This window comes from Drosophila suzukii, chromosome 3, assembly GCF_043229965.1.
Source record: "Drosophila suzukii chromosome 3, CBGP_Dsuzu_IsoJpt1.0, whole genome shotgun sequence".
Classification (NCBI taxonomy): Eukaryota; Metazoa; Arthropoda; class Insecta; order Diptera; family Drosophilidae; genus Drosophila; species Drosophila suzukii.
This window is the reverse complement of record NC_092082.1, coordinates 76,191,015-76,216,475: the sequence shown is the minus strand read 5'-3', so window position 1 is coordinate 76,216,475 and position 25,461 is coordinate 76,191,015. Positions and strand designations below refer to the sequence as shown.

Here is a 25,461-nt window from a genome sequence, read left to right as displayed (position 1 = left end):
TTCATTCGATTTTTGCACATTTTAAATTCTTACACTTTTAAAAGATTTCGGTTTTTCGCTCTCGCTTTTTCGGTTTATCGTATTTCTGTGTGGCTCATATTTAATTGAAGGTTACTTTCAAATGTTACGGTTTCGTTTAGCTTTAATAACATTGTTGATTCAGTTTTTCGGTTTTCCATGTTAAATAAACTAGGTTTCTTTAATGTATATGTATATATATATATAGCTTTTCTTTATATCATAATTTTATAAATACACATTTACATATACAATATTTACTTCAGTTTTATGCGGTCTTTTAGTTTTCATTTCTTAGACTTAAAGTATGTGGAGAATGTGTCACCATTCGAAATGTCTGATGAAATTGGAAGTTTATTAAGAATTTTATAGGGCAAAGTGATTTGGGAACACCTTGAATATTTCACATGACATAAAAGAATATTGTGTGTGCGTTTGATCGTCGATAATCAACAGTTGACAACATTTTTGCAATAAATATCGAATAACCATAAAACGCCTCATCAAACACAATGGGAATTCTCATTTGAATTCGTTTTTTTCGTTTTTCCGTTTCTGTATTTGGAATTTAAATAGAAATTACTCGCTTGAAATTTCATATGAATAGAATTTGAATGTGTATATGCTTTGTTGATATTTTACATGGTAATTGAAAAAAGCTTAGGAAAAACCTGTCGGGATTTGGTTTGGTTTAGCATCTGAATACTCATGCTGTATTTCAATAGTGTTTTGTCTGTTATCTTTGTTTGGTTTTTAGTTTTTATTTTTGCTTACTGCTTAGCTTGATTAATGAAACTTTTCCCTTTACTTTAATTTCTATTAATAGTTTTTATTTTTTTGTTTTATGTGTAACGTTTGGATTTATTTTTCTTTTTATGTATTCGGTTAGCTCTATGTGCTCTATGGCAAAGTTTGGTGTGATGACAGAAATTAGCCAGACAAAAGCCCAAACCAAAACGGGAATCGGAAATTGAAAATAATCCATTGAAATGTGGGTGGAATATGCACTTGTAAAGCGTCGGAATAATCATAGAAAGTCAAAATTGTAGTTAGATGTAAAATACTTTTTACCCAGAGCTCCTTTCAATATCTCGTAATGTTTTTTCGTTTTTAACACTTGACTAATTTTTGTTCGCATTGAGTAACAACAAATAAATTTATGAAATGTGCAACAATTTTCCGTTCATGCCGATTGTATCCTAAATTCAAACCGTTTCCTCTGCACGTTGGGTAATACTTACGTTTATTTAATTTGTACATTACACAAGAACGAAACGAAACAACTTATTCGAGGGTTTCTCTTTTCATGTATTTATGACTTAATTTCTAACCATTTAGATGCAGCCAAAAGAAAAATTCTCCCCTCAACGAGTTCTGCTTTCCGTCTCTTTTTTATTTTCTCATGTTTTTTATTTTTTGCTTTAACTTGTAGCTAAATTTTCCCCTTGGGTTTAAGTTTTCTTTTATATTTTACACAGTTTTTTTTCGCTTTAACTTCTAGGATTCTTTTTTTTTTTTGTTTTTTCTATAGCCTGTACTTGAAGTTGAATGTTTTTAGTTTGCGTTTTGCTAATTGCCTTTCGGTTGAACATTTATCTGTCTATTAGGATTTCGCAAAATGCAAATGAGAATTTCTCTTTGCCTTCGAGGGAACAGAACAGTCGCAAAGTGGCAGTCGAGAAGCGTTTCCTGTTTTGGTATTTGCTAGAAAATGTTTTCCTCTTGTGATTTCATTCTTGCTTTTAATGCAGACGCAGTGTTGAGCAGTTCTCTCTGAAGGGTTCTTGCGGTTTCTGCTAAATTTTTGGCTATAAAAGTTACAAAGGTTGGAAAGAGTCGATCGAAAAAAGCGCCTCTAGGTATGCTATGCAGCCTATTTACACAATTTCCAATTTCTAAGGGAACCAAGGACTTAGATAGCTTCATTGTATGATACAAAGTCGTACATAAAAAAAAGGCGACAACTTGGCTTGATTTCGGTTTTAACTATAGTTAGGTATATATAATATCTTTACGTTTTTTTCTTCTCCATCGGTTTTTGTGCTAAATATTACGTATACGTCGCTGATTCATAGAAAAACGCAATAGCCAATAGAGTTATGTTGTATGTATACGTTATAGTTATTATAGTTACAGCTTACGGTTGAGTTGAGAGTGACCTTGAGGAGGTTGTGCGGCGGAGAGCTCACCTTATGTCCGCCTCGAAGAGTTGTCTACACGTTGCCGCCTCCTTTCGTGATTGTAGTTTCAGTTGCTTCTGCACCGGATGATGTTGCTGTTGGATACTTTTCCAGTGCCAGCGGCAACACCATCGCCATCGCCATCTCAATACGCTCGCAAGGAAGTGCCGCATGTCGCCGGAGAGGTGCGAACATCCTGGCGATCCAGGACCCTTTCCATCCCGCTGTGCGGAGCGGTCTGCCGGCGGGGGGGGCGTGGCAAGAGCGGTGCCCAGCAGCGCAGCGAGCCACCGGCAAGCGCCCAGCTGCAGAAGCACACACACAGGTACACAAACAGACAGCGAGTGGGCGAGGGGCGAGGATGCACTGGTGCCGCGTGCTGCATTGCTGCTGGGAACTCCCCTGGAAACGGAATGGGAAACACCTGTTTAATTTACATCTTTATTGCTGTCCTTATACTCAGACATTGGGGCAACTGAAAAGGCGTTAAGTAGTCTGTTCTGTGATTGTGCACGGTGGGAAAATATCACCGAAGTTGGTGAGTTCTCGAAAATAATATACATGGCATCTTAAAGGTATTTATTGAAATGTATATTAAATATATTCCATTTAAATTTATATATATTTATTATACTAATATTTTTTTTGTTTTTTTTTTTCTCAGCATCTTCCTTTTAGCAGGGGAAAGGGTTCGTCTTTTCCATTTGAATCTTACGACTTAACGCCACATAATCCCCCAACTCTAACCGGATTACCAGCTCCCTCAAAAGGGCAGTGGGTGGTGGTGTCGCCACCCGAAAAGCTGTCAAACAATAAAACTGCACAGATAAAACGAAAGCACGAAACAATACTTGGATTGTCACAAAAGTCAAAACAACAAGCAACCAAATAAAACTAACAAAAAGATTGCTTTGCTCTGCGGCTTGAAATAAAGGCAACAGCTAACAAAACTGGTGAAACAGTCAACTGTTTACAACTAACTGCAACAAATGCAGGAACAAAAGCGGCAAATTCACCTGTAACTTGCAGCTCGACTTTGCAAACAGAATGGGGGAATCAACACTGCGAAAGACTTGGCCCAGAACGACGCTTTCTCGGGTCAAAAACCCCATTGTAAAAAGGTGTATTACTTGGGATAATATTAAAAATTAAAATATAAGAAATAATGATGGAATATTTTAAATACAAGCTAAAATTAATATTTAAGCCACTTGTGAAATTAATATGTATTCTTATTTGTTTTTTTTTAACAGTAATGAAAACATTTAACTATAAACATAATTATCAAAAATTTTCTATGTTCCGATACAGAACACATTCTAGATCACCCTATAAAAACTTAATTTAGAAAGTCAAAACAAAAACTGAACTGTTGGCGCTTGTAATGTATTGTATTTTATTTCTATCAGCGAACTTAAGATATCAAAAAACTTTATGCTGCCCCCTAATAACTTTTGATTCTCTAAAAGTACAAAAACTATTTTTATGGACTGCAGCTGGCAAGGATCGGATCGCAGTGGAACGGAACTCCCAACTTGCACTTTAAGTTCTTCGTCCCTCAGAAGGAACTGAAAGTCGGAAAACCTGAAAATATGCAAGTAGAAAATCTTAGGGCGAACCAGACCGAAAACTCTGACCCCATTGGTGACGCAGTCGCTGGTGATGCGGTAAGCCCAAGAAGACAAAAATTCCCACGCCTCGCATTTCCCCTATATGTACTGCATACACATATATCCGTACATTACAGGTAACAATGAGCAATAAAAAGGAAAGTAATGCAAAAAGTAAGCACAAGATGGCCGCGGAATTGTGGGAGTAGAAAACTTTGCAACACTGCAAGGCGATGAAAACAAAAGCAGCAGAGAGAAAAATGTTGACGGGCATATAATAATAATAACAAACAAAGCAAAATGTTACGGCAAACAACAATGGTGAAAGTGGCAGAACAAGAGACAAAACATAATAATAATCAGAAACAAGTGTGCCAAAGCAGTTAACGGAAACAACGCGCATTGCATGCGCAATATGCCGACAGGGCTGAGGACCCCCCATGCAGACCCCTAACACTAGGTTACAGAGGACGAAAGTTAGGAACCTATCCTGGGATTACATTTATTATATCAAACACATTTTTAATTGATTAACTCGTAAATAGCAAAAACATATGTTTAACATATCATATGCTGCCAAAAACTATTACCAAAACAATTATGAATACCATTACGCGATTAGTATAGTCTATTATAATGGTCTAGAATCCCTTAAAAATAAGCCATAAAATAATGTAATTAAATTAAAGGGTAAAGAATTTACCCTAATTTACGCTCTGATATAAGGATATTAAATATCATATCATACAACTTTCTTTTTAATTTTCCAAAATGTAATATTTATGCTTTTTTCCCTACTGTAGAATAACTTAATTATATATTACTTTTTCCCAGTGCATGCATAATTGTGTGTGCTCGGCAAAAAGGCAACGCCGTGTGACATTATCTGGCAGACACGGTTGCTGCGACAACGACGACAACTTGACATTAGTGAAAGTCGCAAAGGAAGTAGCGTGCAACAACTGCTGTTTTCGCTTTTCCAGCTTTTCCTGCTGCTGCTGTGAGTTTTCCTAGACAGTCAGTGGGGGCAGGGGCTCAACATAAACATAATTTTCATGTGGCACGCGTGCCAGATTCAGCAGGAGGCCAAGACCCCAAAGTTTGCAAGGCAAGTGCATTTAGATACTCTGCTTTTGAGATAACTAAGCAAAAACTGATATATGATGTTAATAAAAATTAAAGAAAATTTAGACTGGAGGTTATTAGGAAAAACAGAATGTTTAAAAAGTGTCTGTTTCCTCTGTAGTTATTTTTAGAAGTTTTTACCCTAACAGATCGTATAGCAAACTTCATATGCTCATCAAAAGTAAGGATATCTTCAGAATTTCAGATTTACCCCCTGGCTAGATTTGCTCGGCAAACATTGATGGCCTCCAGAGTGGTTGGTTACAGACACGGCAGATGAGTATAAACAGAAGGGGGTTCCGAGGATAATGATTATACAGCTGGGTTGTGGAGAAAGGGGGAAGAACCCGTGGCTTCATTCTCTATAATTTTCACGTGCCACTTTTAGCAGTTTTCACTTAGCTGAGCTCTCGTCTGGTTTAGCTGAGTGTACGTGGAAATATTGAAATAGACACCTTTCCCCCCTTGTTCTCCCTTCCCTCGATTCTCCCCTATAAAGCCAGTCTATTTACTAATCAATATTTGCTCATTGGCTTCCGAATCGATTCCCTTACACTCTTTTGTTGATGTTTTCACTTAGTTTGGCTGAGTTTAAACAACACTTTGTTGGATAGTTATTGTCACCTCTTCGTTGCTTACTTACTTTCCACTTTCCCCCTTTTCACTTTTCCCTGAGGCTCTCTTTGGCACCCTATTTTCCTGGATTCTTTTTGCGTGGCCCTGGATCTTTCTGGGCTTTTGTGTCACTTCTCGGGCTGCCCGAGGAGCTTAGGCAGCTGCAATTTCTATGGCTGCATTTCGACAGATTTCAGCCATTGATATGCTGACTCTGGCCGGGTCGTTCGTTTTAACTGCTCTAAGGGGATTTGGATCTGGGTTTTAGGTCTGAGACTGAAATTCTTGAGCCACTGTCAGTATTTAACTTGGCGCAGCAATTTACTTGGCTAAGAGTCTTAGCCTTAAAGCGAGTTGAAATTAAGGCGTATTTACAGCTGTAATGATTAAGGTAATTCCAAATACCTCTTGTGTTTATTTAAAGGCTTCTTAGTAACTCTGAAAACCATGGTTTTACAAAATATCTTAGAAGTACGGAACCATAATGGCGGCTTAGTATTTTACATTTGATTCTGTGTAGTTTATTAATAGAATTTAAAGGTGCTGTCCAAGGAATTAGGTGACAAACCATGAAAAATACAATTATTATAAGGTAGTAAACTAAAATCCTTTCATAAATATTTTTAAGTGCATAAAATCCAATTAAATCTTTCTTTTTCCAACCTTAAACCTCCGAATTTAGTTCACCTTCCAGGGCACATGCAATTTAAAACCTTTTGTCTACACCATTAGCTCATTTCGACTTCTATTTTTTATTCGGCTGCACTAGCTTCCATTCGGCTGTTACTTTTTAACCGTCCCATTCTGGCCATTATTTTTTGTTGTCTTCCAGGCCAAAACTCGTCGTGTAACCCATTAGCATTCCCATTGTCCTATTCACTTTTTTGCGCAGTTTCACTTTGCATATTCCCCCTGTTTTTTTTGCCAGGACCCTTTGTTTTTTATCTGTTGGTGTCCTGTGGCGGGATTTGTGTGTGTGGGTTGTCGTTGATTTTACTTACCATTGAGCACATGTACCGTGACGCTCTTGGGCTTCGCATTTGATGGATTACACTGATAGTGCCCGGAGTCCGAGGGCCGCGCCGATTTAATTAGGAGGAACGAGGTGGTCGTGTCGCCCTTGTTGGTGACCACCGACACTCCCCCGCGCGGCGAATCATAGTTGATAATCTGCGGGTGAGAGGGGAACTTCTGAAAGTTATAAAATATTTTTCTACATTTCCATTTGAGGGGGTCGGGGGCCCTACAATTTTCTAAGTCATAAAACCGAGTCCAGATTACCCATACGCACTGTTGCACACTTGGCAAATTAAAATCAGGAGGCGGAGATAAGGCGGAAAGTCCGGAAAATATGCAAAGTAAGGAAAGAGAGATTGCAAATAAAACCGAAGCAAAACAATAAAATTAAATCTGTTCAGGGCACAAGTAAAAAATAAAATGGTAGGACCTCTCGGCACTAATGGCAATATTTTTTCCCTTCCTCGTCGCCGGCTCTATAGAAAATACATAACAATAGGGGACCGTCAACCCTTAAAGCCCAATACAATAAGCCAGGGGCCAAGGCGCGAAGTGTGAGGAAAACACCTAAAGTGGAAACTAAAACGTGGTTCAGTCCAAACAAAACCGAAATCCATTTAAAGCCCAGGCCCCAGAACCCTTTTCCCCAAACTCCAAGCACACTTCCTTCCCTAAATGGCATTTGCCAATATAAAAAACCGAAAGAAGGAAAGTTTTTGCTTGGCAAAGCTAATTTAAAAGTTACTAAATTGAACACTAAAGGGTTCCCAGAGTTTCGTGGGTTTTTCGGAACGGGAAAGCGATAATCACGCCCCAAAGTAATTGCTTGTCCTGGAATGAAATGGGGTTAGGGAACTCAGACTCACAGCATTATTATGATTCCAGAATATGTAAGCCGGCGGCTCCGGTGAGTTTTGTATGATACAGGTGAGATTTATAGTGGAGCCACTTTCTATATACAAATCGGGTGCCCCGATGATTTCCGTCGAAGGTTCTGAAAGGGAAACGCGTAAAAAGAGCTTAATTAAAAAGGTGAAGTTGAAAGAATTTTACTGCGGATTTAACTGGAATAAAATAACAATTAGCTAAGAGCAAGATTTCCATTTCATACGCTTCATGAACGAGGTGAAAGGAAAATCATGTTCCTTTCTTTGAAGCAAGGCAATTGAAGCGTGCGAAAATGGAGATGGAAATATTTTGCCTTTACACTTCGGTCTTTTGTTATTTAATTCAATCAGAATTTAACGCGAAAACTTAAGTCTCGAGAGGATAACAGGGACACTTTTAGTGGGTCTATCAATAAAATGAGTTTAAGTCTTTTGCCAACTTTAAAGTGTAAAAGTTTAAGTTTAAGTTTTGATCACATAAAGAAAGCAAAGTTTCGAAAGCACTTGGCTGAAAATTATTTCAAGCAATACAAAATGTTTAAGAGAAAATGCTTATGGTAGGAACTATTTTTGCATTTAAACTTTTTACTATACCATTTGAATATATTTTGGGATTCTAAATCGGATCTTATTTGTAGTTAATTGGATTTATATACCTAGTATTATAATTATTTTGGATTGAAACTAATAACTATACTATGTAAATGTTTTTGGGGATTATAAATCGTATCTAATCTGTAGTTAATTGGGTATTTAATAGGTAAGCTTGCAAATACACGTTGTTCCACGATTTTAAGCGCTCTTTTTAGATTGGTAATCAGTTAAGTATATAGTTTCCTCGACTTACCAACGACATTCAGGTGAATGTAGTGACTCATGTGGGGTGTGGTCGACACCTGGCACTCGTAGATGCCGGAGTCGCGATGTTGCGGGTACTTGATTTGCAGCATCCAGTCTTCGGTTTGCGGCTGGTGGATGGCCCTGAATCGCTGATCCGACGTGTAGGTGTACCGGCCAACTGTCAGCAAATGTATGTCCCGATGTCGCACCCACGACACCTGAAGCAACATCTAAAATGATTTAGGCAAAAAGGGAAAGTTTGAGCAGGGGACTTAGGATTTTAGCCTTCATTTGTTTGGCAAACAGTTTAAAAAGTCAATTTCATACGCAGCTGCTTGAATGAACCTTTGCCGAGGAGTTGCCTTTTGTGTCAGAAGCACACGTGTAAAATGCAAATTTATTTCGAAATATTTTATATGATTTTTTTTACATTCAAGCGTTTTGCTTTCCTAAAGAAAACTTTGAAGAGTAGGGGTGAAGTGCTTTTTTTGCCAGACATACTGGTCCAACAAATTGAATGTTACAAGGGCCAGCACACATGGTTGCACTGAGAAAAAACCCACATCATTATCATTATTACTAAATACATAGAAGTCCTATATTAACGTAAACAATATTATAAAGCGAATATCATTACTTTAAAAATCGGTTTTAGGTATTAAGTATTGAAATAAATTTAATTTTGTTGTTTTTTGTTTTGTTAGGAAGTTATGTAAACTTTTTTAAATTTATTTTGGATATAGGAATCCTTAACATTTTATTACTTTATGTGATATATCAAGAAATTATTATAAATATATTGTAAAAATTGTTAAATATAAATGCTCTAAATGTATTACATATATGAAAATTAAATATATAAAAATGTATTTTTCTACAGTGCACATTAGACCATGCCTTTGGCAACCACCTGCTGTTTAATGCTTAACTTTTGCCTGCCCAAGGGCGCAACATTTTTAAGTGACGCTGATTTAGGGGTGTCCCAAGTCACGGGTGGGGGTGTGAAAAATTCGAGTGGGGGGCAGTGCCGACAGGTGGGCGGGAAAGTGGGTGGGAGGACACGACCGGCTGTGTTGCGTGTCATACGTCAGCTGCGAGAATTTTCAATTTCAATGACAACAGCTTAGCAACATCCTGCCTAACGATGAACGACGACGTCGAGGACGACTTTGCCAAAGTTAATGGCCAAGAAAACCCGGCAGGAAGGAAGGAGGAGCTATGAGCGATGATAGGGGGTGGAAGGGGGAGGGACGTAGACCAGGTGTTAGTCGCCAGACACAAAGGTAAACTTCGGCACCTGCTTAAGCAAAGTTGCATGTAATTAACACCCAAAGTCCTCGAACAGTGATACCGAAGGAATGAGGCAGTAACTTTTCCTCACAACCACGCAAATTTTCGCTGGTTTTTCCGCACCCCTCTGAACTTTTTTATGCGCATTAAGCTTGTTTACAGTATCGTAAAATTTTAAGCATATCAATATTTTCTTTCATTTACTACTTGCCAAACGAACATCAAAATCTGAAAATTTTCCTTTACAGCTCAATTTGTGAAGCCGGGAAAATATAAATAAATTATGTAAGGAAAAGCTGGCTGGCACCTTTGCAGATTTTTATTAAAAAATTTCTTTGAAGTCGTGTTATGTATCTGTATTACTCGTAATTTATATCCGTGACAGTTACATAGATGAAATTAATTAAATTCGTTGCTAATAACAAATAATTTAATATCAAAAGAACCTTGGGAAAATACATATTGAGTCCTTGAAATAACGTACCTATATCATTATGAAAAGGATGATTTTTCATGTAGAACCTGTGAAATCTGCCCAGAGCAATTAAGTACAACTAGTGATTCACCCTTATAAACATATAAATAATTCTCTATCCTTTGTACCTTTCATCTTTCTCATAAATGGTCCGCCTTATACCTTTAGAATTATGGAAAAGCAGCGCTTACTTTCATACTCTGGCTGTGTGTGTGTGTGTGTCTGGTATTAAAACATAAAGCTTTCCCCGAGCAAAGCGCAAATGAAAAACGTCATTAATAATGCAGGGACCATCAACATCCGTTCGCTGTTTATCATTATAGACGGTGTGAAGCAAAGAGCATACATACACGAATACCTATATACCAAGCATAAAACAGAAGGATTTTTCTTTATCTTTTTTCCTTGGCATTTTCCCATCGCACCAGCTTAATTCTCACCCAGCTGCTGCCAAATCTCAGCAGCAATGATGTATTACTTCAGGTGTGTAGAGGAGAAAGGGGGGCTACGAGGCAAGGGGAAAGGAGAAAATAGAAAGTGGAAAGAGGAAAGCCGGGAGGAAAAAAGCGGGCGGAAGTGGGTGGCCTTTGGGTGAGCTTGCGGTTCACCGCAGAACTGAAAGCTAATTAGATTTTAAGCTGCCACACGAAGGTAATGAATATATTTTACAGGTTGCCTAATGTGTTGGGGTTTTTTAAGGCAGCTGATGAGAAAGAAATGGGTGTTTCTTAAGCTGTCTGGCTGTACTAAAGGTGTATTTTATATCTCTAGATTTTATAATTTAGGTAGAAAATGCTACTAAATTTAACTAAATTTTGAAATTAAGATTGTACAAATATTTTAAAGGGAAGCACATTTATTGATAAACCTTTTATGGGTATATAACTTCTTTTACTATTTAAATGAAATCTTAACTAATTTGTTTCAATGTCGAGATGTCTCTGCAACCCCTCTTAAAAGTTCAAAAGTTGTCCACACAAAACTCTTTCATTTCACACCATCCAACTCTTTACTTAGACGAGTTTATCCCTCATTAATTAACTCCTTCTCCAGGAGACATACATATGTAGGTGGGGGTAGCTCGATGAGGTTATCCCACTTAACACGTCTAATGAAGTTATCCCGGGAAAGAGGACTGCCCCACATGCTCGAGCCTGAAACTTTCACATCGTCCTACCTCAAGGTGAAAAGCATTCACCCGCTCGATTTCCACCCCCATTGTGAGGTTGCCATCCCCCTCAGCCACTTTCTACAATTTAATAATCACGCAAATTAGTTTTCGAAACCGCAACTCAAACAAGCCAGAAACCGTGCTAATCACAGGCTGCCAGAAAGTTTTCCACAAAATGGGAGCTCCACAATGGGAGGTGCATGCCTAGAATGCCTAGAATGCCCAGAATGACGGGACATGTAACATATTATTATCGGAAAAACGGGCAGGGACCTTCTCCGGTCGTCGACGCCGCCGGAAGTGACGGAAACGGAATGACTACGGCCCAAAAGTAACAAGGCTGAGCACTCCTGCTGGGCAACCGGAAAAAAAAAACAAAATTAAATTCGGGGCCTTTTTCCACATTTGAATAGTTCAGGTGGATGAAGGGCTCGACCGGAAGTGGAAGTGGTGGTGCTGGAGATTGTGTTTGTGAAATGTTTGCGGCACTTCCTTCCGCTCACCACGAGAAGTTGAATAAAGTAAAATCTGTTTCCTGTTTGGGTATAATTAATCATTTTGTTCTTTGGCAAGCGGAACAATTAGCCAGCAGGCTCCAAACTCCTCCTCCATTTTGGGGCCCTAGTCAACGGGCTAATTAGCCTGCCAAAAAAATACCGAATACACAGTGGGCCAGCAGCTCATGCACAGGGCCCAAATCACATTTTGATGGCAACGACAAAGGAATTACACGATAATTACAACGCTGATTGTCAAATGATGGCAAACATTTGACTTATGGCTTTCAAATAGAACCAAAAATAATATTACAACCTTCTTAACGAGTTTTTAAACTAGGTTTAATATTTGAAAATATGCTTTGATTTTTTTTGATAAAGAAATTTATAAAAATATATGAGAGATTTTCAATGTGCAATGTTTGAAATAGAGAATTATAGAAAACCCGAGGAAACCCGATAAGTTTGTTGTCTCACAATTTAAACTAAAGAACTAATTAAAGGATTAAATTCATTTCAATATTTAAAACTAAGTATAATTTATTTATAAAATTTAATGAACCATATTAAATAACACTTCAAATAATGTATCTTCAATTGGCCTAATGTAATTGATAAAATAAATAAATGTACGAAAACCGAGGTAGTCCTACATTATGATTGCCTTAAACTAGATTTCCCCCTCTATAGATGTCTGCAATGATCTTAGTGAAATCCAATATATCTAGGCTGCAACTCACCGTCTTGTTGCCAAGATTCTTGACCCGGCAGTTCAAATAGGCCGTCTTGCCCAGCAGGGCGGTGACGTTCTTGGAGAAGGCCTTGTCGAAGTAGGGACCCGCATTGCGGGCCTCCTCCAGGTCGATGCTGTTGCGATGGAAGCCGGATGCAAGCTGGGAGGAGAACGTGTTGCTGCTGGAGCTGCTGGCCTTGTGCAGGCTGCTGCTGGGAATCCCCGTGACGGTGGTGGAGCTGCCCACGGAACTCCGACTGGCATCGGTTGTCATCGCTCCGGATTCGGTGTGCGGAGGTGAGCCCGAAACAGAGCCCGATCCGCCGGCTGCCTGGCCATTTTTGTTATTTCCGCTGCTATTGTTGCCGCTTCCGCTTCCGGCGACACCAGTGGGAGCAGCTGCCTCGACAGATCCGCCCACTCCTTCGTTGGGCAGGGCATTATTACTGCTGCTCATATCCTTCGACTTGTACGAGTCACGCTGGGCGGCGTAAACTAAAAAAAGGAAAGAAAATTATGGTGGATTTAGAAGTCGTGCTGTGATTTAAGTAGATGTATGACTGGCATAATGGTTTTTCCCAATATACCAAGAAATATTCAATAGCATTTTGCATTTTAATATTATATCTAAATATATATTTACTTTAAATTTTTCATGATGACTGTGATTAGAGCTAAAAGTAACCAAGGACATCCACCATATTTTTAAACAATTCAAGGACTTCCGCAGATTCCTCATTCTATTATATAATATTTAAATCGCTGAAATTCCCAAACTAGTTTTTCGTTTACAAATGTTTCAGATTCATAAACTATGCCATAAAGTCCTTCAATCGATGGCCATAACAAGCAACTGGAATGGGGTAAACCTTGTAACTCGTTTGGATTTGAACTTTTAACTGCCGTCCACCCGAACCCCAATACTTTCCACCTTTTGTGGCAGCCATTTAGGTAATTAGCGAATTACGCACACCAACACACCACCGGGAACACACGTTAGGAACTTTTTTTTGGGAGGGCAAACAAAGTTTTAGGTTGGTTCACAGGTAAATCCAACTTTTTGCTCTGTTCTCCCCCCAATTTTTCCGCATTTTTTTTTTGTTCGCCAATTTTTCGTTTATCAAATTTTCATGTTTTTCCCGCACAGCCCTGCGGCAAGTGTGTGAGTTTTTGTGTGTGCAAACTGGTTGTTGTCGTAGTTACGAGCAATTTTTATCCGGCATTTATCCATCACTTAGCTGGGAGGACGCCACTGCGTCTGGGCCAGAAACTAAGCTCCTTCCTCCTCCCGCCCAGAGAAACCCTCAAATATGGCTCGGTTCTATCTCGGGGCACTTGATACGCTTATTACGTCGCAGCTAACGTCTTTTTATGACACTCTCCTACCCAAGTTATATGGACCAAGCCGGCAAGTCTGGCTAGCGACTTTATTAGATTAAACATGTTGTGCACATCGCTGCCCGAAGACCCAGACATCGAACAGGCCACCGAACAGATTGTGATGCTAACAGTGACTCGGTCACCGTGATTAGTCACAGAATAGAACAGTCCCACATGGTGCTTGCCTAATATTTATAACTTAGAGTGTTTCGACAAGAAATTGGTTTAATTTTTAAGAATTATATTTATTTATTTTATTTAGATTTATTTTTTTAGATCTTAAACTTTACTTAAAACTAAAAAATATAATCTTCTTTATTCATATAATAATTTTTTAATTCTAAGAACTTATACTAGAATATCTTTGAAAATAATACTATTCTATTTAATCCTTATTTTTCCAAGAGCACTTAATCCTTTAATACCTCTCTAAAACGTTTAGAACAAAGCATTCTTTGTTTTCAAAGATTTTAAAAACTTTGCATACTAAATCTTTTATAGCATACCATAATCCTGGCGAACAAAATCTTGCATTTCGTAAAGTTCTGGTCACGTAATATGCGATTCAGCTCATCGCCCATACAGAACACACATCCCACATGCAAGCTCTTCTTATCGCTCTCTCCGTCTCTTTCTGTGGTATGTTCCTGTCTCTATCCCTTGCAGCCCCCTCAGTTTACTACCCGAACTATTAGCTGAGCATCAGCTTTGGCCCGCTGGCCATGTTCCTACCAGATAAGTCGAATATCCTCCATCATCTGCTCCGGCTTCAACTGCTTTAGCTCCGGCTTTCGCTTTTTCCTTCCCTCGGAGGTTTTCCCACCCCTGCCCCCCAGTTTTCCTGCACTCCCCTTTCAATTTCCCTGACTGCCACATTTTCCCTAAGCCAACTGCTATTGACAGCCAAAGCGTTGGAGCCGTCTGCAGTTCGACTCTGCTCTTTGGTCTGCCGGCTGGCATCAATTGGCAGTACCCAAACAATGTTGCTAATAACTTGACTCCACCCATGTTCTGTTGCGTGGGCGCACGGGGGGCGGATTGGGGACCATAGGGGGCGTTAGGGGGCGGCAACGGGGCCGAACATGATAATAAATAAAACGCCTCTGGCTAGAAATTAAAATAAATTGACTGCCTGGGACAAAAGACCGCTCCGTCAACTGTTGGCTGCCAAACATAAATTAGACCAACAACGAAAATATTTCTTTTCCTTCGTTGTTATCTTCATGCCCTTGTGAAGGATCATATTATGAATGAGAGATGGAAAATATTATTAAGTAAAAAAATATATTATAATACCCCTTATATTTTTTTCAGACATTATGATTAAACTAAGTACGTATTGGAATTTTGTTAATTAATGGTCTAATACAAAAAAAATGTATATTAGCTCTTTTAATGTATTTCATAGAAGGATATTTTATAGATTATAAATGTAAGGATTCTAAAACTAGTTTATAAATAAAGATTTTCCAATGAATTGAAGGTTGAAGATACAAAAAATCGTAAAAACTTACGTGCACTATATTTAAAAATTTAATTTCACATATTTTAAGGGTATAGTGCATTGGGTATTTAGGGGTAAGAACCCTTTTCGTGATTGTCCCTCAATTTTTGGTTTTATTTTGGGTTTCATTTCCAACCTCGCTTAAAAGCGCCCTGCAGGACTCAGAAAGTCATGTACTGGGCTCGCAGTTTCAGTGGCAGTCGCAGTACTTGCCGTGTTCATGTCTCATGTCCCGGATCCCGAGTCCTATACCCCAAGTCCCGAGTCCTATGTCCTGAGTCCTGAGTCCTAAGTCCTATGTCTTGTGTCCGGGTCTGTTACGTCGACGTCAACGTCAGCAACTTGAACACAAGTAGACCGCAGGGCATGTTCCTGTTGCTCATCTGTAGCCTCGTCCTTGTCTTGTTCTTGTTCTTGGTCATGGTCTCCTGTCTCTTTCTTCGCCCCATCACCCGTCTCTTTCGCTTGGCTTTCTCAAATTTTACGCCCGCACAGTTATTATTAACAAGGTGGGGGTCCTTTTGCGGTTGCTGTTGTCAGAAACATTTGAAATGTCAAAACTTTTAGCTCCCCCCTCGTGCACGTGTTACGTGTGCGTTTGTCTGTTTTCTGAGGTGAACTGCCAAAAGACATCAGCGGCTAAGCCAGAACGACAGTCACGCTTAAATTTTTAAATTCACTTAAAAAATTAAAAATCATTTGTGACTCCCACAACGATTTGCAGAGGAATTGTATATTTAAATATTTAAAGGTTGTCATTTGTCAAAGAGCCCTGGGCATTGTTTGTGCGGCTTTTAGCCTGACTTTGGCCAGAAGAGAAAGTTCTTCTGTTATTTTTTTTTCTTTCATTTGAAAGGTGATTTTTCTCGGAATTGCGTGAAAAACTCATGGTATTCGGACGCGGTAATTTGAGCCGCTTCAATGGAAGCGACATAACTTTTCTTTTTATAGGAAAAACTTTGTGGAACTGGGAATAAAAACAGATGTTTTATAAAGAAACCCTAAGCTAGTATATGAGCACTTAAGATAATTTAAATGTATTTAAAATAACTGAAATATTACAGAAAGTAAATCACGACTGCTGCGAATTGGGCTTTCCCCCAAATTTGATTGGAACTAATTTAAATATCAGATGGCATGTTCCTTATCAAGGCATCTGGCGTATTCTGCCCACGACTGGCCGCTTCATTAGGGCCTAATGATGATTTAGCTCCTTGCCGCCGCTAATCCTTTGGCGCGGCATTCGAATTTGGCCCAAAGGCTGGCGCGTCATTAAGCCAGCGCACGGCATATGAAAAATGAAAGTCAAGTAAGCAAAAGGCCTGCCGGGGCACAAACACACTCGTGGCTCACACCCACGCAATCAGGACTCTAAGTTCCCACATCGCCTGGGAGTTGCTTCGGGCCTGGCCAAAACATTGATTTCCCAAGACTTTTCAGCCACACAAAATTAATTACCTAACCTAAAAACGCAGCCCACAAGGCAACAAACTCAGAAAATAAAATACAAAAAAAACGAGGGGAAAACCCAGAACACGAAAGACGTAAAAATTATATAAGAACCGAGCTGCCAAGCCAACGGGGCTCACTCTCATTTTTTCAGCTACTCGATGCTGATAGATTTTCCCTCTCGATTTTCCGGCTCACTTTGATTTGGCTCTGGTTTTTCTGCTGACTCATTTGGGCATGACAACGGCCAAAATGAATGATATCGAAAATCGAAATCAATAAATGAAATTGGTCAAATCAATTTGGCAACAATTGCACTTTTGTGAATGGGGGGCACACAGAAAAAAAAGGAAACTGGAGCACAAAATTTGATTAAAGTTTTCGTTTTTGCCATGTTTGTGGGTCTTGTGCCTGCCGTAAAAAAAAGCAATTGGAATGGAAAATGAGCTTGGCCTGTGGATAAGGCCAGAATTGTTGCCAGAATTAAGGACAAGGAAAGCCATTCGGAATGCAACTTTCGGTTGCAGTGAAAATGGGAAACTTTTTAAGCAATTGGATCACCAAAATTATTATTGCATTTTATAAGAAACTGGTATAAAAGCCAGTAGCAAATTTCAGTTAAGGACTTATGACACTTGCTGAGTTTTTGAGTAACTGAATGGATTTATTATAAAAATGTCATGGCAGCTTAGAGAAAGAAAGGGCCTAAGCCTCTGACAATTTTTATGAATTTTTATATAAAATCATGTTTAGGTTGCCATGAGTTTTTCTAATAAATCCAGTTAGTAAGCTTTTCAAAAGTCAAGCAAGCGTTATAAGGCCTTAATTATTTATTCTTTACAATTGCTTAATAAATTTTTATTACATGAGATTCCCTATTTGAAGTAAAATATATTTTTTGATTAATAGCTTTAAGCTTACTACATTTTGTATATATAAAAAAAAAACTCTTATCTTATCGTTTTATTAAATATATATTTAATTCTGTATTGCCCTAAGCTATAATTTGTTAAGAAGTTCTTTGTTCTATTAAGAACTGGTTAAATACTCATAGATGCTGGTTTGCTAAAATAAAGTAAAAACAAGGAAGAACGCTATAGTCGAGTACCTCGACTATCAGATACCCGTTACTCAGCTATATGGAGATATGCAAGCAGCAAAGCGAGATTAAAATGCGCCACCTACCGGCGGTATACAGATTTAAGCGTTATGGGCGTTAGAGTGGGCGTGGCAAATTTTTTTTTGGATCAATCGATAGGTATCGACGAGACCAATACATTTCAGTTAAAATTTTTTATCTAGCATGAAAATTGTGGGCGTCACAGGTTTTCGCGGTTTGTGGGCGTTAAAGTGGGCGTGGCAAACTTTTTTTGGGTCAATCGATAGGTATTGATGAGAACAATAAATTTCAGTTAAAATTTTTATTCTAGCATCAAAACTGTAGGAGCCACAGTTTTGGGCGGTTTGTGGGCGTTAGAGTGGGCGTGGCACTCTACTGAAACAAACTTGCGCTGCGCAGGAATCTCAGGAATCTGCGTGCCTAATCCCAGTATTGTAACTCTCATAGTTTCCGAGATCTCAGCGTTCAGACGGACAGACGGACATGGCTAGATCGACTCGGCTAGTGATCCTGATCAAGAATATATATACTTTGTGGGGTCGGAAACGCTTCCTTCTGCCTGTTACATACTTTCCGACGAATCTAGTATACCCTTTTACTCTACGAGTAACGGGTATAATAAGTTCCTTAAGATAAATGACCTGATTTGTAGATATATGTTCATAGCTACAAGAAAATTCCAGTATAAATATTTTTTTCAGTGCAGGACTCACCTCCATTGCCGGATATCAGAGCGATGACAACGACGAGCATGCTGAGCATCATCAGCGCTCTTTGGCGGCCGATGTTGCTGCTGGGTCGACCGATGTTGCCGATGTCGCTGATGTTGCTGCTGCCGGTGGTGTTGCAGGTGAGTGGATTGCTGCCGACCCTGTCGGCGGTGGATGGGCCACTTCCTGGCCACAGTCTTATGCAATCCGGGCTGGATTGCGGTGGGTCAGAGGGCTCCAGCTTCGGATTCAGATTCAGCTCCAGCTCTAGATGTTGTCGTTGTCGCCAGGTTTTGGATGTTGCAGTTGCCGTTGCTCGTTGCTTTAAATTCGTTCGTTGCTTTTGCTTTTGCTGCTGCTGCTGCTGGCGCATTTCCATTTGAAAAGTTGCCATAATATTTCACTTGCGAGCGGGCTGCCCACCCCCTGCGCTCCTCTTGGGTTTTCCCTTTTTCGAGTTTTCTTCTTCTTCTACGCCGGAAAAACCTATTTGAAAATGTGTTTGCGGAATAACTGTGGGGCGTGGCTGGGGGCGGCCTGATTAGCGCCTGCCGTCATCATCATTCCGCTGCGATGCGTGAAATTGCCGCAACAAGAAGCCAACTTAAAAATAGGAAAATCCACTTGCGAATTTCCCGCTGGGCCTTGGACTTCTATAGTTTATCCTTCTGTTAGTCGCACAACTACTTTGCATTTGTTCTGCTCGACAGAGGCTGACAAATCGCCGCCATTTTTCCAGCGATTTATATTCTATTTAATTTGGGCTCGAACACAAATTCACTTCATCTTCATTAGCCGATTTTGCCGACCATCCAGGACTCAGGATTGCAGATTCAGCTGCCTGCGGATGAGAAGGCCAACGAAAACAGTTTTGGGGCGTTAAAAATGTTTGGAATTTCATTAAAAATTCAAACGTCAAAGTCAAAATAAATGGAAATTTGTGTATTTGTGTTGGTTCCTCTGCTTCGGTTGGCACGTGCTGTTGTCCCTACTACGAAAACAGCCCAAAAAACTCCCAAAAGACCCTGCCCTTTCCACCTGCAACCAGGACCTACATTCTTTTTCTATATGTATTACATTATCTGGCGGCGCGTGGCACGACTGTCTTGTTGGATTGGCTCTGTTTGCTTTATGAATGTGTTTCTCTAACTGGCGACAACAGTTTTCCCTCTTTTTTTGGGGAGAATCCAAGAAATTTCTGGGGATAAAGCAGAAATTCCCGCTGCGCTGGCAATATCGTAATGTGATTTTTATTAAAGGCAACAAATAATAAATTAAATGCGTCCGAATTGGGGAATTTCTAAAATGCAGAGGGGGAAAACGAACACAGCTAGGAATTTTAATTGGGACTCTTTGAGGGGGAATTATTAATCGAAATATTATTTTTACTGTTCAGACTATTTTCGAGGGGGAAAATAAATATTCCAAATTACATTTTTACAAGATAATAAAATTCCCAACAATAAAATAAAAGAATTCGAAACAACATTTGATAAAATAAGTTTTGTTACCTTATTTTATTTATGCAATACAATTTATATTTACGAACTAAAACTTTGTAAAAATAAATAACAGCCGATAAATCCCATTAAAAGTTCAGGTCGCCATAACTCAATGCCCTCTGGCAACTTTCTCTATAAATCCTTTCACATCGCGAGATCAGGAGGCGAAAGTGGAAAACTGTGCGACGCACACTGGCTAATTTAGAGATAACTTTTCACTCGATTCGGCATTTGTTTGGGGACCCTGGAGAGCACTTGCATTCCATTTTCGGAAAAACTTTTCACTAATGCCTCCCAGCGCTGATCGTATTATGTCTATTTGCAACTTTCATTATTCATTTTTGCAACAAACGAAAGTAGATTGCCGAGTGCTGAAAAGCAGACTGCGACAATGGAGGAGGAGAGATACAAAGTGCCTGACAGCATCCAAAATAATGGGGCACAAAGCGTTAAACAAAAGGCGAAAAAATATCACGCTGGCGAATGAAACAAAACCCAGACTCGTCACAGTGTAAGTTACAGCAAAAGTTTCATTTAAAACTGTCGAGCTGAGTCGCCGAAAGTTTTCAAACCACCCTCTCACCCTCCCCTGGGACTTTGAAAGTTGCAAAAAAATTCGGACCCCTGGGTGGTGGGTGGTCGGGGGAAAATGGGGATGGAAAAGTCATCAAGTGCAATGTCAGAGCTTGACAAAATATGCAGCAGCCCCCCAGTTCAGAGTGTCAATGCGTGGCAAATCCGAGGGAAATGTGCCACAAAACTTTCGCCGGCCAACAATGGACGTCGCCGGGGAAAAACTGTCGAAAAGTGGCATAGGAAAAGCTTCAAGGTGATGCCTTCCGCAATTTCTCCTTTTTCTCGAGCATTTTTTTTTGTGGCTGCTGCCGGTGGTTAGTTTTAATTAGTGCCAAGGTCCGTCGTGGGTTAAGCACGTCACGCTGATGGCCGGGCATTAAGTTGTAAGTGCCAGGGCGTGACCGGCTAACCACGCTCCCCACCTGCCCAACTGCCACCCACCACCCACCACCCACTGGAAGCCCACCTGAACCCAGGTCCAAGTCCATGCATAATTAAAGACCGACGTCTCATTATAATTTCCATTAAAAAGTGGGTAGCCACCCATACAATGCCCCTTCCCAGGGATAAGTTAATCCTACACTGGAAAAATATCGACTTCTATTTAATATGTCTAAGAGAAAGTTTTCTAGCTATTAAAAATATTAGTATAGTATAGTTAATTGTAATAACAGGTTAATCTTTTTTTGTTTTAGATATACTGATGGATCGTTACTTTGTGGGCAAGATCAAAAAGCTATTATCTATTTTAGTTATTTAGAATATTAGTATAGTATAGTTAATTGTAATAACAGCTAAATACATTTTTGTTTTAAATATACAGATGGTTCGTTACTTTATGGACAAGATCAAAAAGAGCTTTATATATCACAGAAGGCCTGTTAAAATAAAATTCACAAATATCTATTTTTCGGTCCCTTGTTAAACAAAAAGTAAGCCATCAAGAAAAATTCCTTTTTGTTTTGACATTACTTGATTAGTAGTCTTATACTGGGAAATGATCATCTAGGATAATACAATATTAATGCACTACATAATACCAAGACTCCCTAATTCAAAAATTAAAATGCTTTAACCAAACCTCATTAAAAAAAAATCCAATATAGATCAAAGCTATAAACCATAGATTCTTTTAATTTATCGACTATTTTCCATCATTTCTTGGTATAATTTTATTTTTTCTGCAGTCCCCATTTTTTGTTGAGTGCCTTAAGGCCAATTGAAGTGAACCTTTGATGGCTCATCAATGCGTTGACATTTAAAGCGACAGCTGTCAGGTCAAACAAAAGTGGAACACGACTGCCAGGACCTCACCTTCCATTGAACCGATTAATCAAATATGCATGACCAGAGTAATTATGTTTGATTAACACCCATATATACTTTTGCTTTAATTATGTCTTCTCTCTGCTCCAATTGTGTGCGATTCTCGATTATTATTTTTTCCCTGTACAATTCTGCTTCTTTTGTTTGCTTTTGATTTCCTGCTATTTGTCAAACATTTGCATAATATTGCATTCATTCAAAATTGTACGCGCAAAGAGTTTGTGCAGTGAACAAAAGGTATTCATAAAAATTCAAATTAAATAAATATAAATATGTCAATGCCAACACAAACACAATGAATGTATTGTGTTGCACTTTCATCAAATATTCAAGTTTTTTGTGCAATTTAAAAATTCAACAAATTAATAAATGGTAATCTGATTAAATTGGAAATGCGAGCAGAATAGCAATTCGGGTCAAATGGGCATAAGATATTAATCAGCTTAAATTACACTTTAAATCAATAACATTCGCTAAGTTACAAGAAATCCTATATCAAGTATAAAAAAGTTAAGCACCTATTAATATGAACTTTAACAAAATATTTTTATTTCTTTGTGTTTTATTTTAAACTTTATTATCCTTGAAAGTTTAACTATGCGATGGAAAAGTTTCGAACTTAAATTATAAATATATTTCGTATGCAGTGTCTTGAAAAGATATTTCCGTTACGCTTTATCACAGCACAAGCTTAACAAAAACCAACAAGTTAATACAAAAAACCTATGAAAATATTTTTAAATTATTTCTCATTGGACTTGTTTATTTTTATAAAGCTTAAAACAACTTTTTTGGGGCGGCCTACTTTATTATTTATATCTTCCCCTATTTGTGTTGCCCAAGACAATATATATAATATATAAAATACTCGCATGTTAAAGAAAGCTTATGAATTTTTTGGGTGACTTAAGCTGATTTGGGGCAGACAAAGTATAAGGCAATGAAAAAGGTTAAGTACAATGAAAATAATTTATGTATTTGGGCAACTTTTTGGAGCCCAAAGTTCAATTTTCCAGCCAGCAGATATGACCTTGCTGAGGCGTAAGGTAAATAAAATTTTGTTTTATTCATTGAGAAGTGTTTTGCATAAAAAAGTAGCAATTTTACCTGTCAGGAAAATCTTAGTTACCTTTTCTAGGCTTACAGGAAATGGTGATGTGAATCTGTGGTGTCTAAGCATATTTTCTAAGGCAATCTTGGTAATGGATTTACGAATAACTGCATATTTATTCATTGTAAATTTACAAACAAAATTATCTTACTTTGCATGTGTTTTAGTTTCTAGCCCACATCTGATAATCAGTGAAATGTTTGCTTTGTAAATCAGTAAGTGAAAACGTATTTATCATTCCCTGTCCATCATTGATCCTGATTAGCTGGACCCAGAAATTTCATTAGCATAATCAAATAATGATTGTTCCTCAATCCTTCTCCTACAACTGTCAATAAGTTGATTGGACCTGTGTGTTTAGACACGTGTGAGCTCTGAGAAATTATTGGCATTTTCATAATTAAATTGAGCTGACCATCCAAACCCATCCCCCCACCACGACCACTTTCACCCATCAACCGCTGACCACAACAAAGTGAAACAGGGAAAATAAAACAATAAACAAATATAACAATAAGCGAGGCGCTTTTCCCCCACCGGAAAAACAACCGCACTTCCACCCACACTCCCTAATCCAAACAATGACACAATTGCGTGGGATTTTCCTTCCTTTTTTTTGTTTTTGGAAGCATTACATGATTATCGGTGTTAGCTTGACAATAAAATAAGAAATTATCGGATAATTAGCTCAATAAAATTAATCGGGCTTACCTTCCCTCGCTGTCTGTCCTTCGATCCAATTTTGTGGGGGATTTTCGTTGATTGATTGAATTTAGAGTGAATTTATGCTTTTTTCAACGTTTTGCAACACTCCAATTTTCTGTATGCAATTTTTCAGTATTTTTTATCTGCCAAAAAAAGATGTTCTTTAATGTTTGCATTTTCTCACCCCATCAAAGCCTGTAAAATCATTTTATTTGCCCCCTTTTTCATGTGTTAAATATCCCAGCCGCGTGATTGCCGTATTTAAACCATTTCTCGCCCTTTTTCCCCACTTTATGCAAATATTTTGGGTTAAGCAGAATGCGACCCTAATTTATGGGCCCCAAAGGAGATACGAAGGCAGCAAAAAAAAGTTCAAAAGCAAAAATTCAGATGAGGAAAAATCGTAACATTTTCCGCGAAATTTAAAAAGGAAAGCGCCAAGTATTCGGCATAATTATTTCTTAAATTCCCAAGAGTAATATTCCTCGGCGACCTTGGTGGTCTAAACAAACTGCAGACAAAGTTGAATAATATTTGTGTACATATATTTGAATATTCCACAGCCGCCGTGTGGCCTTGACAGGTGAGAATTGAGTTGAAGGATCGTTTGGGGCAGGTCCTGCGATAAGTTTGGTTTCCTTTCATTAGGATAGTATTTAAGTTTCGTATTTAAATATTCATGGATCGCTTGGCACTTTCGCACACTTTATTTAGGCTTTTCCGTTTCACTTAAGTGTTGCATACTTGATTTTGCATCCTGGCACGCAAATATATTCATTATTATTCCTGCGTATGCGTAGTATTTTCCTTATTTTTCACATTGCGTGCCAACATTGGCTCATTTATTATTTACCGTTATTGCACTTTGGACAACTTTTACTTTCGACCAGCGCACCCGTGTCCGTGTGAGCGAGCCCACTTGTGCGTGTGTGAGTGGCGTATTGAGGTTGTCCTCCGAACAGGACCTTCCACCGCTTTTCACCGTGAGAACGAACCGAACGATACGACTGCACTGAATACACTGAAAGCCACACGAGCGCCGTCGGCTTGAAAAGCCAGGCGACCAGCCAAAGCTCCCGTTTTCCTCTTCCCCTTTTTGGCCACCGAGAGAGAGCAAGCTTTTCCGCCTAGCACAGTGGGGCAAAATGCCTCCATCCCGAGTGCTCGCTTCCAGTCGGATTTCCCTCTCTCGGTTTGGCACTTTCGAACTTCCCGTTGGCATGGGGATCTCTTCTAGCCTGCGCTCTCTTAAGGGCAGCGTTTTTTGGCCATTTGTTGACATCCTTACAATGCCACAGCTCTTTGGCCTGCTTTAAAGAATTCGGGCTATTTTCAACGCTTTAAACGGTTTGCGAAAACGATTTTTAACGAAAGAACAGTTTATTTCACGGAAAACATTTAGTTTGCCCTAGTTCTAGCTGTACTTAACTAAATGAATGAAGTTAGTGTTGGTAAATGGTTAAAGGAAAATTAGTATGAGTCTAATTTCCTCTTTAAAGTAAAATATAAAATCAGATTACTGATACTTGCGACCTTTTAGGACTTTTTACCCAGGAATATTTAAGGAAGAGGGTGTAACCCACAGGTATGTGATGATGTGATGACTGATGTGTCCTTATC

At 38.9% G+C, this 25,461-nt stretch overlaps 1 protein-coding gene across 5 annotated transcripts; it reads right to left on the bottom strand.

The window, feature by feature from the left end:
* Window positions 1-1,521: 1,521 nt before the first annotated feature.
* Window positions 1,522-24,854, bottom strand: dpr9 (defective proboscis extension response 9). 5 transcript variants are annotated; one of them, XM_036818081.3, is made up of 8 exons: window positions 24,586-24,854; window positions 23,848-23,984; window positions 18,625-19,462; window positions 12,466-12,953; window positions 8,300-8,522; window positions 7,432-7,559; window positions 6,550-6,736; window positions 1,522-2,622 (listed from the first exon to the last, which is right to left on the bottom strand). In XM_036818081.3, exons 3-8 carry the CDS (start codon window positions 19,013-19,015, stop codon window positions 2,204-2,206), a joined length of 1,836 nt encoding a protein of 611 aa, XP_036673976.3. In that variant the 5' UTR covers window positions 19,016-19,462; window positions 23,848-23,984; window positions 24,586-24,854; the 3' UTR covers window positions 1,522-2,203. The 5 variants fall into 5 exon arrangements, with proteins under 5 accessions (XP_036673976.3, XP_036673977.3, XP_036673979.3 ...); XM_036818082.3 differs by having other exon boundaries at window positions 24,695-24,854; XM_036818084.3 differs by having other exon boundaries at window positions 1,522-2,600; window positions 24,695-24,854.
* Between the last annotated feature and the right edge of the window lie 607 nt (window positions 24,855-25,461).